At 47.6% G+C, this 15,507-nt stretch overlaps 1 protein-coding gene across 7 annotated transcripts in view; it reads right to left on the reverse strand.

The window, feature by feature from the left end:
• The window catches only part of Camsap1 (calmodulin regulated spectrin-associated protein 1), a 62,065-nt gene extending 46,880 nt beyond the window's left edge, over positions 1-15,185 (reverse strand). For 3 of the 7 annotated variants that reach the window (XM_006233674.5, XM_063283467.1, XM_006233675.5), the window contains exons 1-2: positions 15,038-15,184; positions 12,522-14,315 (exon numbers count right to left, since the gene is read on the reverse strand). In XM_006233674.5, the coding sequence (XP_006233736.1) occupies positions 12,522-12,678 (157 nt within the window). In that variant the 5' untranslated portion in view covers positions 12,679-14,315; positions 15,038-15,184. Of the gene's footprint in view, positions 1-12,521; positions 14,316-15,037 lie in introns of those variants that run through there. The other 4 variants (NM_001415687.1, NM_001168549.2, XM_006233672.5 and 1 more) reach the window with 3 other exon arrangements.
• Between the last annotated feature and the right edge of the window lie 322 nt (positions 15,186-15,507).

The raw sequence follows: 15,507 nt of genomic DNA on the forward strand, positions 1-15,507 counted from the left end.
CAAGACAGATACTCAAACTTGTAAAGATAAAAACAAACAAAAGTTCTGAGGCAGAGGAAAGGCGGAGTTGCTGGAGCGAATGCCTAGTCGAGTGACAGTGGGACTCTCATCCGCAGCTGTGGGGTCAGTATGGAAAGGTGCCTGCAGCCAAGTCTGAGGATGACCTCACTTCCATCCCCACAACGCACATAACTGGTTCCTGTAAGGTGTCCTCTCACCTCCACACATGTACAGCAGCAAACACACACACAAACACCATACACATACACACGCCTCACATCTCTCACATACACAAACAATTAAATGTAATTAAAAAACAAAACTACTGGCTGGAGAGAGAGCTCAGCAGTTAAGAATGCTGGAGGGGCTGGGGATTTAGCTCAGTGGTAGAGCGCTTACCTAGGAAGCACAAGGCCCTGGGTTCGGTCCCCAGCTCCGAAAAAAAGAACCAAAAAAAAGAATGCTGGAAACTCTCGCAGGGTACCTGAGTCCTAGCTGCACGTAGTAGCTTACAACTATTTGTAACTCCAGTTCCAAGGGATCTGACACCTTCTTTTGACCTCCCTGTACATAAAGCAGGGGATTGATGCACAGACATACATGCAAGCGAGAAACACCCATATTTATAAATAATAACATATTTTAAAGATAAATAAAATAAATAACTATGAGAATGGCTAAAATATATTCTCAAAGAGAAAAAAATAGTTGAAAAAATGAAGCATCAAGAAAAAGCAGTAGGAAGAAATGAGTCATGTGGTAAATATAGCGGACTGTTCTTTGGAGTTTTCAGCTGACACATGGCACAAACAAAACTACCACACCAGAACTAGGCCTGGTAGCACATGCATTGAATCCCAGCACTCAGGAAAAAGATGCAGGTGGATCTCTGTGAGTTCGAGGCCATTCTGTTCTACAGAGCTAGTTCCAAGACAGCCAGGACTGCACAGAGAAACGAGAGAGAAAGAGAGAGAGAGAGAGAGACAGAGACAGAGACAGAGACAGAGACAGAGACAGAGAGAGAACAGAGACATAGAAACAGAGATAGACAGAGACACACAGAGAGAGAGACAGAGACAGAGAGACAGAAGAAGGGGGAGGGGGAGGAAGGGGAGAGGAGAGCAAAAGAGAGAAGCGGGAGCTGACTAGGGATATAGCTTAGAAAAAGCAGGTAAAGCAGGAAAAACAAAAAAGGACAAACAATATAATATGCAGGCGGTATTCAAGTATTCATAAAAAGTGAAGATAATGTTTCCAGAATCTTGAGTCTTGGCTGGCTTCTCCACCATAAGACATAGGAACTGGTCAATGGAAATGAAGTTTTAAAACAAACAAAGGAAAGAAAAAGAATGTTTCTCTCAACCTTCTCTCAAGCCCCACTACAGTTTACAAGAAGAGGAAGGAAGTGCCAGGAGCTGTGCACTGCAGGCTTAGCTGCTGGGTCCTTTCCCCAGTCTTTGAGACTAGCCCTGTCCAGAGCACCTTTCTCTATCAGCCTGCCCTGGCAGGGATTTCCTGGGAAAACCTCCTTTCTTTAAGTGGCCGTTGCATTATCAGAAAGGATAGTGCCCTCCATCCTTATCTGCCGAGACCCATGGACATCTAAAGCAGGAATAGTACTAAACTCTGCTCCTGTTCCCTAGACAGACATAACTGATGAAGTTCAGCTTACAATGAAGCAATTGTTAAGACCCCAGGAAGGACAGTGTTCCATGATTAATCACACCACTCCAGTGGTTCTCAACTTGTGGGTCATGACCTCTTTGGAGACAAATATCAGGAGTTGATATCAGATATCCTGCATATCAAATATTTATATTATGATTCATAACAGCAAAATTACAGTTATGAAGTGGCAACAAAAATCATTTTATGGCTGGAGGTTACAACAACATTAGGAACTGTATTAAAGGGTGATGGCATTAGGAAGGTTGAGAACCACTGTGCTACTCAAACTGTAATACAATTTAAAATTTAATTATTTCCAGGACTTTTCATTAAATATTTTCACTGGGTGGTGGCACCCACTCTTAATCTCAGCACTCAAGAGGCAGAAGTAGGCGGACAGCCTGCTCTACTGAGTGTGTTCCAGGATGGCCAAAACTACCCATAGAAAACAAAAAACTACCACCAAAACTTTGAGAATGCAGCAGAGCATGGTAGCACACTTCACACAGTGAAAACACGGGTAAGTGGAGACCACGGTACATGAAGGCTGATAAAGTAGGATGGAAAGTGCTAGAGACAAAGAAAGTGTAAGAGGGCTGGAGAGATGGCTCAGCGGTTAAGAGCACTGACTGCTCTTCCAGAGGTCCTGAGTTCAAATCACAGCAACCACGTGGTGGCTCACAGTCATCTATAATCAGGTCTGGTGCCCTCTTCTGGCCTGCAGGCATACATGCAGACAGAAAGCTGTATGATGTATACATAATAAATAAATAAATGTTTAAAATAAAAAAAAAAAAAAGAAAGAGTAAGAGCTTCGGGGTTAGTACTACCTGAACTCACACAAACCTACTATCATGAAAACTCTGGCACTTGTTCACCAGACAAGGCTATTAGACACAGCCATCAGACTCACAGCACACAGAGCCCAGGCGCTGCCAACAGAATGCCACTGCTGTAGTCTGGGTCAATGAAGGATGTTCTGCACAAGCCCAGGAGGCAGGCTGGCAGAGAGGAGCTGGCTGTAGGAATACAGAAACACCAGGGTACAGAGCGACAGCAGGTAGAGAACCCAGGCTGGGGAAGGCTCCCCTCTTTCTTAAAGTCTGTGTGGATCTTGGAACCCTGGGGCATTTAATTCTCAAATAAATCAGTTGATATGAACAAAAGGAGAGAAGGAAGTACCTGTGAAAAAGATTACTGTCGGGGTTGGGGATTTAGCTCAGTGGTAAAGCGCTTGCCTAGGAAGCGCAAGGCCCTGGGTTCGGTCCCCAGCTCCGAAAAAAAAGAACGAAAAAAAAAAAAAAAAAAAAAGCACAAAAAGATTACTGTCAAGAGATTAGGGAAAGAACCAGAAAGAAAACTAAAGCCTCAATTTATCATCTCATGCCTCAGTTCTCTTCTCCAAAAGTAACTGGCTTAATCGATTTCTTATTCTGATGTTTCTCTACCTGGTTCATGCTCTAGTTATGAACAACATTTCTACTCGCACCATTCGATCCTCACAGTCTGGGGACAACACGCCCCAGTTCTGGCTGCATCTTGATGACACATGGCTAGGCATTTTAAAATGGAAGATGTTGCCATGTGACCCATGGGGGTCCAGATGGGAACTGCACGAGGATCTGGACCTCCTGCATCGGGTCAGCTAAGCCTTAAGAAAAGGTCTTCTACTCAACCAAAAGGAACAGAGAAGTGGAAGGCAATAGAGCAAGAAGCTGTCTTAAGTGATCTCTCCTACATGCCCACACACTCACCAAAATAAACTATATTCTAGGCCCCAGCTTAACTGAATGTGGGGGCCAGAAAGGTGATTGCAACCATAAAATGTTTTCAAACATACAACCACCAGAACCAATTCAAAACCAAATGCACTGTGGATCCAAAATGTTTGTGGTGGTGTTCACCCATGCTGTCATGGTGACATAAGAGCAGGCAGGCACTGCAGCCTTGTTCTGAACACACAGCACAGCACACAAGCCAGCACATACACCCTCAAACAGTCACCTCAGATTCAATGTCACCAACAGAAATGTTTTTACTGTACAATGTTTTCTGCTCCTATAGAAACATAGTAGCTTAACACAGAAAAATACTTCCCGTTCTCATTCCTCAGCATGTGTCATTCAGATTGCATTATTAGAATGTTTAACTGCGGGATGGGGACAGAGACAGGATCTCATGTAGTTCTTGTTAGCCTTCAATTTGCTACATAACAAGAACACTGATCCTCTTGCCTCTATTCCCAAGTACTAGAATTATAGGCATACACCACCACCACATCTGGGTTTATGGATGCCGGGTATGAACCAGGACCCGAACCTTACCACATGTAGGATCTTCGTTTGCATCCACCTTGGACTTTCACACCCCAATAAACCTCCATCATTTATTTATGAGCTACCTAGGTTATGCTACGCGTTTTTATGGCAATCCAAATGGAGTAAGAGCAGGCATCGAGGGACATTTTTCATACACAGAAATAGATGAAGACAATGTAAGTCCAGTATGATCCACACACCCATAATCTCAGCACTTTGGAGAAGCAGAAGCAGGAAGTTCTGGGAGCTCAAGGTCATCCCTAGCTACATAGTAAGCTTGAGCTCAGCCTGTTCTGAGACATAAGCCTTTGTCTCAAAACAAACAAACAACAAAATAAAATATAAACTATCGACACATGTGAGCTGCCACGCTAACTGCTTGTAGAAGCAGCCTAAGTTTAGTAAAAAAACTAGAAAAAGGAAGGGCAACAGTGGTCAGTGCATACACAAGGCGGCAGGCACAGCCATCCAAAACGAACAGGAAGTTCTGAGAGGAGGGAAGGTCCTATACCTGGTTGTAATTTTCTAATAGATTTACAAGAAGTTAAATGGGAAACAGAGTAAAGACATCTAGGACCTTTGCAGAATGCCTTAAAGCTACATGTTAATAAACCTTGAAATAAACAACTTACTTTTTCTTATATTGCCCAAGATCCTAAAAGCGTTATTATATGGGAAGAGATTAAAGTGGGCAGAAAGCATATTTTAGAAGGCTCCTCTCCATTAGTCATGAGGGAAATGCACACTAAACCACAGTGCACTGCATAATCCACTTGCTTGACTGGAAAGAGTATAAAGCCCAACACCACCAAGTGCTGACATGAAGACAGAGCAACTGAATCCTCACACGGTGCTCATGGGAAATAATGACTCAGCCACTCTGGAAAACTTCATACTTTCTTCTGTATTAAACACGCATTAACTCATGACCCCCTAACCCTACACCTAAGATAAATGTTTTTAAAAAAAATCCACATAAATGAATGCACATAGCAGTTTTTTCATAATACCCCAAAACTAGAAACCAGCCCAACAACATTCCTCAACAGACAAAGAGCTAGCCATCCGATGGAATACTACTACTAGACAAAGACCTGTACATGTGGATGGATCTGGAAGATAATGAAGGAAGCCAGGTGCAGGGCCCTGATGAGCCTAAGTGACAGGAAACTCCAGAGAGGAAGCAGGTATAGGAAGGCCAGGATGAGACTTACAGGGATCTGGAGGAGGCGCACCACCAAAACGTTATCTAACTGTACACCTACATGTGTTTTACTGTGCGTGTATCTAAACTGTATAGCAATAAAGGTCCAAACAGTGAGCACTACCAACTCTGCCCTGTTAAGAAGCCCAGACCTCTTTCCTCCTTAGAAACTGTAAGTACAAGTAAAACCTCTGCTAGGCTTTACCAATTTGTCATTTAAGACATTCACAAATCTGAAACTCAGCCTTTTGTCCAAACTAATCTCAGCCTCTAACTTCCACGTGCCTGGGCCTGTGCTTGAGCAAGCTGAACCCACACCTGCCCCATCCCCCTTCCCTGTCCCTGCCCGACTATACCTGCTTCTTTATGGGACATTCTCTCCTTCCCACCTTCCCCTCCAGTGGCATCTGCTCCTCTGTCAACTCCACCAGGCAGCACCTGGGTGTAGGCACCATCCAGGGCTTTCCTTTCTTTACATGTGTGGTCCGCAAAGCTCCATTCAGTTCACAGTCACATGACAAATGCTCGCCTGGACTGTATACCTCTACTTTTGACTAGCTGAGTCTGTAGCAACTAGGGAACATCTGCTCGAAGCACATTCCCAGGCTCTCAGCAAACTCTTGCAAAAGTGATCCCATGCACACATCAAAGGACTCCCAATGACATCAGAAGCACTGTAAACTACCTGGCTCCAAGCCTTTCCGAACTAATCACCTGCTATGTCAGCCCTTACAGCTTTGTCTCACACAGTTCATCTACACAATGACAAGAACACTTGGCTGCTACACAGTGGTGCAGCCAGGTCCCCGTCTCCTGCTCTCAGGGGCTATCCAGGCCTTGACTACCCTTCAGAGCCATTCACTTTTGTTCTCTGACACACATCTCTCACTGACCTAGAGCCTAAGAGAAGACCGGGCTGGCCTGTCACAGAGTCTTTTCTACCTCCCCAACATGGAATTACAAGCATCACTCCTGACTTTCATATGTAAAAATTACTTCATGCCAGGTGGTGGCGGTCCATGCCTTTAAACCTAGCACTGGAGAGAGTGGGGAGAGGCAGAGCTGAGTTTGAGACCAGCCTCATCTATAGAGGGAGTTCCAGAACAGCCAAAACTATACAGAGAAACTATCTCCATAATAACAATATTTATTCATTTGTGTGTGTGCACCCATGCATGCATACAGTACACATGTAGAGGTCAGAAGACAATTTGTAGTAGTTTTCTCTTTCCATTATGTAGGTCCTAGGCACCACACAAGCCCAGGCTGTCAAAGCTGGCAGCAAGCATCTAGCTTTTATCTGCTGAGCCGTCTTGCCAGCTCCACACCTGACTTCTTTACTATGGGTTCTGAGACTCCAACTCTTGTCTTCATGCTTGTATAACAAGCACTTCACCGACATGAGCCGTCTCCCCAGCCTCGTGCCTAACAAGCACTTAATTGTCTAAGCATCTCCCAGTCCTAGGTAGTCACCTTCAACCTTTCATCATTCCTATTTCCAGGGATGTCCATATTTCATGAGGATGTTGATCAACACAGTAGATGGCACTACATGCCATCTCCCTTTATATTTCCTACAAAAAAAAAAATTATGCACCCAAAAGCAACTGGATGAAGTAATCTTGCCTCCATCCTGGTCATCCTTAGACAGTATGAAAACTGACAGTTTTCCAAGTTATTAAGCAGTGCAACTCTGAGGTGAAGGGGCACTAGCATACCTAAAGTTGACAGGACTACGTCCTCAAACAAAAACCAACACAAGCAACATGGCAACAGTAAGTTTGTTCCAGGTCAGCCTTGGCTACAGAGACCCTGTCTCAATCATTCCCCCTTAAAAAATAAACAAGACAGAGAGCACATTAAAAAGCCTTTTAAATGTATACCCAAAGTTAACAATCTAAATCACCGTAGCAGCTAGCCCTTCTGAGGGCCAAACAAAGGATTACCTAACAGATTAAAGACAGATTTTCATTCTCTGGTCAGTATTTAACGCCTGCCATCAGGCTGGGAAGGAGCACATATATGAGCGGGACTCTAAAAGCATGAACTCCCCTACAGAAGCCCCCCGACAAGCCCCTGAGCATTGTGCAGGTGGGCATGTGAGAGGAACCCCAACCTCATAGAGATCCAAATCCAGAAGACAGGAGGTTCTCCAAACAACCTGTAGAGGAGTCATGGCACTCCCCGGCTGTCAGGAGCCCCTACAGCATCAGGCTTCTCAAGTTCAGCAAACACTTGAGGCTGCTGGACCCTCCCACCCAAAAACACCCAACTCACTTGCCAAGAATAGCAAAAGGCTATTTAAAAACAACAGTCTCAGGGCTCCAGAGATTGCTCAGCACTTAAGAGCACTGGCTGCTCTTCCAGAGGACTGAGGTTCAATTCCTACCCCCTACAAAGAGCTAACTAACTACCACGCGTGCATAACTCCGGCTCCAGGAGACCGAACAGCCTCTTCTAGCCTCTGTGTGCACCGGGTACACATATGGTGCACAAATACATGCAACATACAGAGACGAAAGAAAAATAAATAAATCCAGCTGGGCATAGTGATGAGTGCCTCTAATCCCAGAACCCAGGAAGCAGAGGCAGGTGGATCTTCACAAATTTGAGGCCAGCCTGGTTTACAGTGAGTTCCAAGACAGGACTATAGAGAGAAACCCTGTCTCAAAAAACCAAAACTGGATGGATGGATGGATGAATGGATAAGAAGGAAGGAAGGAAGGAAGCAAGCAAGCAAGCAAGCAAGCTAGATAATAGAACTGAAATCTTAACTCATGAACCAGTAGTGTGAACAAATTATCACCTGAACAACTTGGTAACACTTCTGAACTGGGCCCAGGAAGTAGACTGCTCCAGAGAGTCCTGGCCCAGTCCAGGAAAACAAAGGAGCAGTGAGCAGTTCTAGCCAGCTCTAGAGCTATGGAAAGGAGTTCCCAGTAGTGAACAACTTTTGACCAAATGCCACTAAACCAAACAATAGCAAGACTGGCAATAAGGTGACTCCTGGAGTTAGGAAAGGGCTCTCTCTCTGCTCCGAACACTGGCTGGGCAAACCAGCTTAAAAGCACGCTGTTGGGGTTGGGGATTTAGCTCAGCAGTAGAGCGCTTGCCTAGCAAGCGCAAGGCCCTGGGTTCGGTCCCCAGCTCCGAAAAAAAAAGAAAAAAAAAAAAAAAAGCACGCTGTTGCCAGCAGTGGCTCTAATACAACTTCCTAGGAACTGGGCTGCACAGGCCACAGATCCTCCTATGACTTCCTACTCTACAATGTGCTCACTCTGTCGAGCCTGGGAGAACAGGTGAGGCAGAAGAGAGGATGAAGAGCAGCATTCTTGGTTAGCAAACCTAACCCTACAGCCAGGCCACCACCAGTCTCCAGCCCAGTCTGCTGCTGGTAAGGTGAGAAGGATGAGCTTCTTGACTGGGCCTAGGATTCAGGACAGCTCAGCTGCAGCTCAGCTCTGGGGCAAAAGGACAAATCAGTTTCTGCTGAGCCACAAAGCAATCTCCTTGCAAACAGTTTAGAGCCTTCTCATCCGGTCCCTGTGTGTGCCACTGTCCTTGAAAGATAAAAACTGGTATTCCCCCACTGTCCCCTGAAACTAAAGCCTAGATACCTCTGAGCTTGCTCAGAGCACAAACAGAATGCAAATAGACCCAAAACCAAAGCCAGGACTGCTGCAGCCTTGGGCTAGCACATTACCCTGGAAAATAAACACTCCCTTAAAGCAGCCCTTTGAAGTTCTTTATCAATTTAGTACAGGTCTCACACAAATGCACACTCTTGAGGCTAAGCAGACTTCACTCCTCTTTGCAGACACATTTAAGTTAACAATTTTCAGCATGTCTAATAAGTTACTTCTAAAAAAATAACTAAAAGACTGTCAATGTCATGCAAGAGTTGCCAAAAAAAGAGAAGGAACCTAAAAATAGAAGCACAGGACGGCCCCCAAATCCTGGTTGTGGCACGAGAGCAGAATAAATCTGGAGAAAATGTGTTTCTTCATAGCTATAAACCCAAAGCCTGCTAGGGTGAGCTAGTGTGTACGCCACTCAGTACAGACAGCAGCCTGGTACAGGGATACAGAGTCCCAGGGGCAAGTGACAATGGAGTCCCCAGTGGCTAGCCCTACAATTCTACCACACTTTCAACCCTACACCAAAAAAATTAAATAAAAAAATAAATTAAAAAAAATAAAGGGGTTGGGGATTTAGCTCAGTGGTAGACCGCTTGCCTAGGAAGTGCAAGGCCCTGGGTTCGGTCCCCAGCTCCGAAAAAAAAGAACCAAAAAAAAAAAGCTGGTTTCACTTCGTGACTTAACCAAAAAGTACATAACAGATGAAACATGCAAGACCCTTCCTTTCCTATGACCGCCCAGCCAAACTAAGTTGCCAGTGAGGCATCCAGATGGAAAGCAGCAGGACCAGGAACAGGGTCAGAATTTTACTAGGATGGAGGGCTGTCCCTAAGTACCTTGCCAAAACCCCCTCCCCACCACATTCCTGAAAGACTGATAGAAATAAATTCATACCAAGCTATGAACATCATAAGCACCTCCCCAGCTCAGCCAGCTTGGTCATATGAATTAGGACCTCCCAAATTCTGAAGCTGAGTACAGAATGGAAACCCTCTCGTTTACAACAATGAATGGAAGGAAACTAGACCTCCTAACACCCATGCAATGTGCATGATGCTAGCAGAGGCCCTGTCTCAGGTCACGGGCTCACCTAGGCTCAGGCCATATTGGGCCTCAGTCCTGCTCTTCCCGTCTTCAAATGACTACTCTTAATAATTCTAAAACCTTAAAGCACATTTGCTCCAATATTTGAGGAGGCAACAAGACCTCATAAGCAATATGGTACTAGAATAAAACTAAACCACCAGGTGCCAACAATGAGAAAGGAAAACTTATCTCTGGATACCATACCCTGCAAGCTGAATGCTAAGGTTAAACAAAACCAAACAGGCTCACCTTGTTAAGGAAACAGAATCCAAGTAACTACTTCCCCATGCCGACCTTGAAAACAGAAGAGCACCTGCCTAGCAAAGCCCTGAGTTCCAACCCCAGCACACAGGTTCAAACAATCCATATACACCAGAGTGAAGACTTGTAGATAGGATGAGAGCTCTGCCTGAGAATACAGACTACACCAGGACACGGGGTAGGCTAGCCTTGGCCAAATACTACACAGTGAAGAAAAGGATGCTGACAGTTAGGATGAACCTAAGAACAACTACAGGGCAGGAGAGGTGGCCCAGTGGGTAAGAGCACTAGCTGCTCTTCCAGAGGACCCAGGTTCAATTCCCAGCACCCAAGTGTCAGCTCACAAATGTCTGTAACTCCTAATCCAGGGGATCTGACCTCTGTCACACAGAAATACATGCAGTCAAACCACCAATGTACATTAAATAAATTGTGAAATACAAAAAATGAGCACACGTCTTTAATTCCAGCACTCAGAAGACAGAGGCAATGGATCTCTGTGAGTTCAAAGCCAGACTGCTCTACCTAGGAAATTCCATGGCACATACTGTTCGTTTTTAGAAAGAGAGAAAGAGAGAAAGAGAGAAAGAGAGAAAGAGAGAGAAAGAGAGAGAAAGAAAGAAAGAAAGAAAGAAAGAAAGAAAGAAAGAAAGGCAAAATTGAATGATATAGCTTAGAATAATGTCAAGCAAAACAATGATGACATTAGGTGGGAGGTGGGGCAGAGCCGGGTGTGTGGAATCAGCAAAGGAAAGAGGGTAAGACTGGTGGCCAGGCACTCGCTATCCGCTCTAGTTAGGTATCAAACACCTTTCCTCAATTGCACATTGGGGGGGGGGGGGGGCGGCGCAGGTGTTCAAGACAGGGTTTCTCTGTGTGAAGTGTTGGGATTAAAAGCATGGGCCACCGCCACCCATCTTCAATTGCACTTGTTTAAGTCAGTGAAGCCAGGTACACAGCAATCTTTCCTTACCACCTTGCAAAACCTACAACTCAACAGAAACAGTGACCAAGAATTGTAAGACTGAAAATTGTTAAAGAATTTCAAACTGAAAATTATAAAAGAATTTCTTCCTCACTGCTAGTTTTACACCACAGTGTAAGCAGTTTATTTAATCCCAAGGCTCACAAAACTATGACTAGTTGGAGGCCACTGTCACAGAGAACACCTGCTTAGCAAGTTTTCCAATGTGGTCACCTAACCCTTTCCTGAAAGGGTTATCTCAGTAACCCAGTCTTCAGGTAATGTTTTTGCCAACACGAGGATAATTTATGCTTCATTTATCATAGCTTTATGCCTAAAACAAGATACTTGTCCTGATACTAGAGCTTCCCAGTCAACTCATTACAGCACTGTTTGGTCTGCAAAGTTCCCAGAGTACCACACTAGAGCGTCTTAATCCTACTAAGCATATTAGGCTTCATAAATGGGGCTTCATTACAAGGTTACCTTGTTCTTCACAACGGGAATTAACCAAAGGAGATAATGATGGTTTCTGCACAATCTATGTTACACACAGTTTATCTTGGAGTATTCAATAGCTCGTGTTAAGTACCAAACCAAAATTCATAATATATAAACCAGAGTGGCTGGGACTAAGTCTCAAACTACCCAGCCTTCTAGCCATCCTGATGCAGTAAGGCAGTGGTTATTCAGGTAAGAGTCCTTGGACTCAGAGGACCAGCCCAGTCGACAAAGAATAACACTGCACATGATAGGCACCCTCCGCCCACCCGAGACTCAGAGCACGGATGACACGCGAGCGCAGTCCCGTGCCTGGACCGACCCTGGGCTACCTCAGCGCTCGCTCACCTGGGCCGCTGCCAGAACAGCAAGACTTGAACCGACACCACGCGAAGGCGCGCCTTGGCCCTGTCACCGGCCTCATTCTCAACCTTGGCTCTGTCTCCATCCCTTGTCCTTAGACCTTACACCCCACTCCCGTGCGTCCTATCCTCCCCAGCCCCCGACCTGTCAGATCCCCTCTGGTCCCAACCTGCCCTGTCCGTCCAGCGTCCAAACCTGTGGTCTCATCCCCCGGCATGTCAGTCCCCTATTCTGACCCCTCTGGTCTCACACCTGGTCTAGTTCGTTCCCCGTCGGTCTCCCTCCCGTCCTATTCAGCAACCGCCGCGTTCCCCTCTGGTCCCATCCCCCGTCCCAGTCCGACCTGGGCTCTGGTCCCATCCCCCGGCTCCCGCACCCGTCCGACACCTCCCGGTCGCATCCAAAACCAGTGCGTCCCCCGTCCGCTACCCTCTAGTACCATCCCGGAACCGGATTCGTTCCCCCTCGGTCCCCTGTATTCCCATCCCCCGACCCCGGACCCCGCCGCGCCCGCCCACCTAGGCCATAGGCCTTCGCACAGATCCACTGCAGGTTGGCGGCGATCTTGGCCCGCGCCGCGTCGTAGCGGTCCAGCGGCACCAGGTCCGCGCCCTCCGGGGGTGCCTCCATCCTCCTCCAGCCTTCGGCGGCAGAGCGACCGCCCGCGTCCACCATCTGCAGACAAAGGCCGCGGCGGCCCGGCCGCAACAAAGACGCCGCCGCCCTCCCGCGCCGCCCGCCCGGGCGCACGGCCCTTACTTCACGGCCGCCGCCGCCACCCAGGCTGCTGCTGCATGCTCCGGGCGCCGAGCCGAGGCCGAGAAGGCGCCGAGCAGGCCGGGCAGGCGGCAGCGGGCAAGCGCCGGCCAAGGTAGGCGCGAGGCAGGCGCGGTGCGAGCACGGGCCGGGGGCGGCGGCGGCGGCGCGTGCGCGGCCCCGGAGAAGCGGCAGCTGAGGCGGCTGCCAACGGGTGGGAGCTAACGCGCCGCCGCCGCGTCACGCAGGCGCACTTACCGCCTCCCGCAGCCCCACCTTTCTCCGCAAGCGCAGTAGGCACCGCCCCGTAACACCCCCCGCTCGCCCCGCCCTCCTCCCGCAGGCTCCGTACCTGTCCCCTTCTTCAGACGCTCTAGACACACCCTCAGCCCCGCCCCGGCCCTGCTCCTCTGCGGGCCAGTGGACACGCCCCTCCAACCTAGCCCAGTCGGGGTTCTTAGTAGCTGTGGACACACCCTCGGCCCCGCCTCTACTTCGTCCTCAAGGCTGTAGACACGCTTGTCCATCCAGCTCCTTCCCCTCCCCTGCCACAGTGGACACGCCCCTGACACGCCCCTGTCCGGATGCCGCGCAGGCGCAGTATTCTCTACTGAGGGCTAGCTTGTTTCCCAGCAATTTGAGAGACTAATCTCAGGCGCTGCTGCTTGATTGGGCCACATTCCTGCGTCCAGGGACTGGTTCGTCTCTACCTTTGGGCAAAGCCGGCTCCCTGAGAACTGAGTGCCTTTACAGTCCGAACAGGCGCTGCGTCTTTGGACAGAGATGCCGAGACGTCTCTGCCAAGACTGGCGGAGTGTGTGAGGCTCGGGAACGGCACCCGAGATTAGCCTAGAGAAACAATCCCCGCAGCTCTCTCGGGTGTCCGGAGCAACCGCGAGCCACGCCTCCTTCCTGGTGGGCACTAACATCTCTCACCCAGGTTTGGCGTAAAAGGGAAATGGATGCCAGCCTAGGACCATCGTCACGTGTGGCCTGCATTCTAGTGCTTGAAAGGAGCAATAGTATATTTGTGAAACCTGGGTGCGGAGGAGAAAGATGTCACTGCAGAGCGGACCGTGTGGACCAGCCTCTAGGAAGCCGCAGAAACCCACCATCTCGGGCATGGGTGGACTTACTGACCATCATCTGCAAGCTTCAAGGTGCTAAACTTCTGTCATTGTCAGAGCCACCTTACTCATGAAGAAGGCAGTCGGTAGAGTGCATGCTGTACTGGTACCCGTCCCTCAGGTGCCGAGGAGAGAGTGCATGTAGTCAGATCAAGCTGTGGATGAGCCTGGACATGGTGTCCCATGTTTGTAATCCCTGCACTGGGAAAATAGAGGCAGGAGAATCTAAATGAAATTCAAGACCGGCTTCAGCTACTGGAGATGAGACCCTGTCTCAAAAAACAAAACAAACAAAAATTGGCATGTGGCCTCGTGGCAAGTATCTTGAATCCAAGGATTTAGGAGGAAGAGGCAAGTGCATCTCAGTGACTTCAGAGCCCCACAGTTTCTAATCGAGTTCCAGGTCAGCCAAAACCACAGAGTGAGACCCTGTAAAATGAAATAAAAATTGGTTAGGGCTGTGTATCCACGGAGAGACAACAGACATTTGAGCAGAAAGGGGTAAGAAGTAAGCCAGGTATCTGTCTGAGGAGCTGTAGACTGGGTTGCTATTGTAGGCTGATCTAAACCCCAGTGTGTAAAATCGGCAAGGCCCAGAGCTTGGGGCCAAAGGTAGGGTACAGCAGAACTTGACTTGATTGGGATGTGGGGTGATGTCAGGTAGCAGGACAAACCTGAGAGATATAGGAGAGAGAGGAAAAGAGGCCAGGGATGGTGGTCTGATGTGCTGGCCTCATATTTTGCAGCTCTGAGGAACCCATTTGCTAGTTTAATGTTATCTGTGGGTAGAGAACATTCTTACCTCCTTCCTGCCTTGCCTAGAGCCCCAGTGCCCTGTGGAATAGAAAGGAAAAGCAGACTCCTTGTCCTATCATCTGGAGGTAGCAATTCAGTTGACCCTGTGATGATGTCCATTTTGATAGATGTCCCTTATAAAGCTCAGGAAAGCCATCTATTCTAATTTCGTATGGTCTCTTTTCCTCATGAAACTGGGAGGTTGTGTCCAGCTTTGTTTTATACCTGGTGGTCGTGTAGAGGTTTTTATTCTGTCTGTAGCATATAACATTGTCTGGTGTTCAGATACTGATCCTCCCCTGTTGTCTGGAAAAAATCCCACTTGGCATGGAGCCTAATGTCTCTGATAGACCCACCTTGATCTTGCCTCAGTAGCTGGCTTGTGGTGAGGAGAGTGAGGAGAGTGCATGTGCCATGTGCACTTGTGACAGTCAGAGGGTGGCTTTCTGGAGTCCGCTTTCCTCTTCCTCAGTGGATTCCAGGGACTGTCATAAGTATGTCAGTCTCTTTAAACACACAGAGAAAGAGAGACAGAGACAGAGACAGAGAGAGTCAGAGACAGAGAAGTTATGGGAAAATGTTTTTGTTTTAATCCCAGGTGTGGGATATGAGGTTGCTTCAGACATCCACAGCAGCTGACTGTGATTTGCCTTATGCTTTAGCAGGAGTGTTATTTTGCCAGCAGCAGATAGTTTTTGGCTGTATAAATGCTAGGGCTCCGAGAGTTTGTGAGCTGTTGGTTGGATGATGTTAGCTGTGCATTGTTAAGTAGTTGTGTGCAAAAAATAAAGAAGAAATTAAATATCCTGACGGTGAAGATCAAAAC

This window comes from Rattus norvegicus, chromosome 3, assembly GCF_036323735.1.
Source record: "Rattus norvegicus strain BN/NHsdMcwi chromosome 3, GRCr8, whole genome shotgun sequence".
In the NCBI taxonomy this organism is placed as follows: domain Eukaryota; kingdom Metazoa; phylum Chordata; class Mammalia; order Rodentia; family Muridae; genus Rattus; species Rattus norvegicus.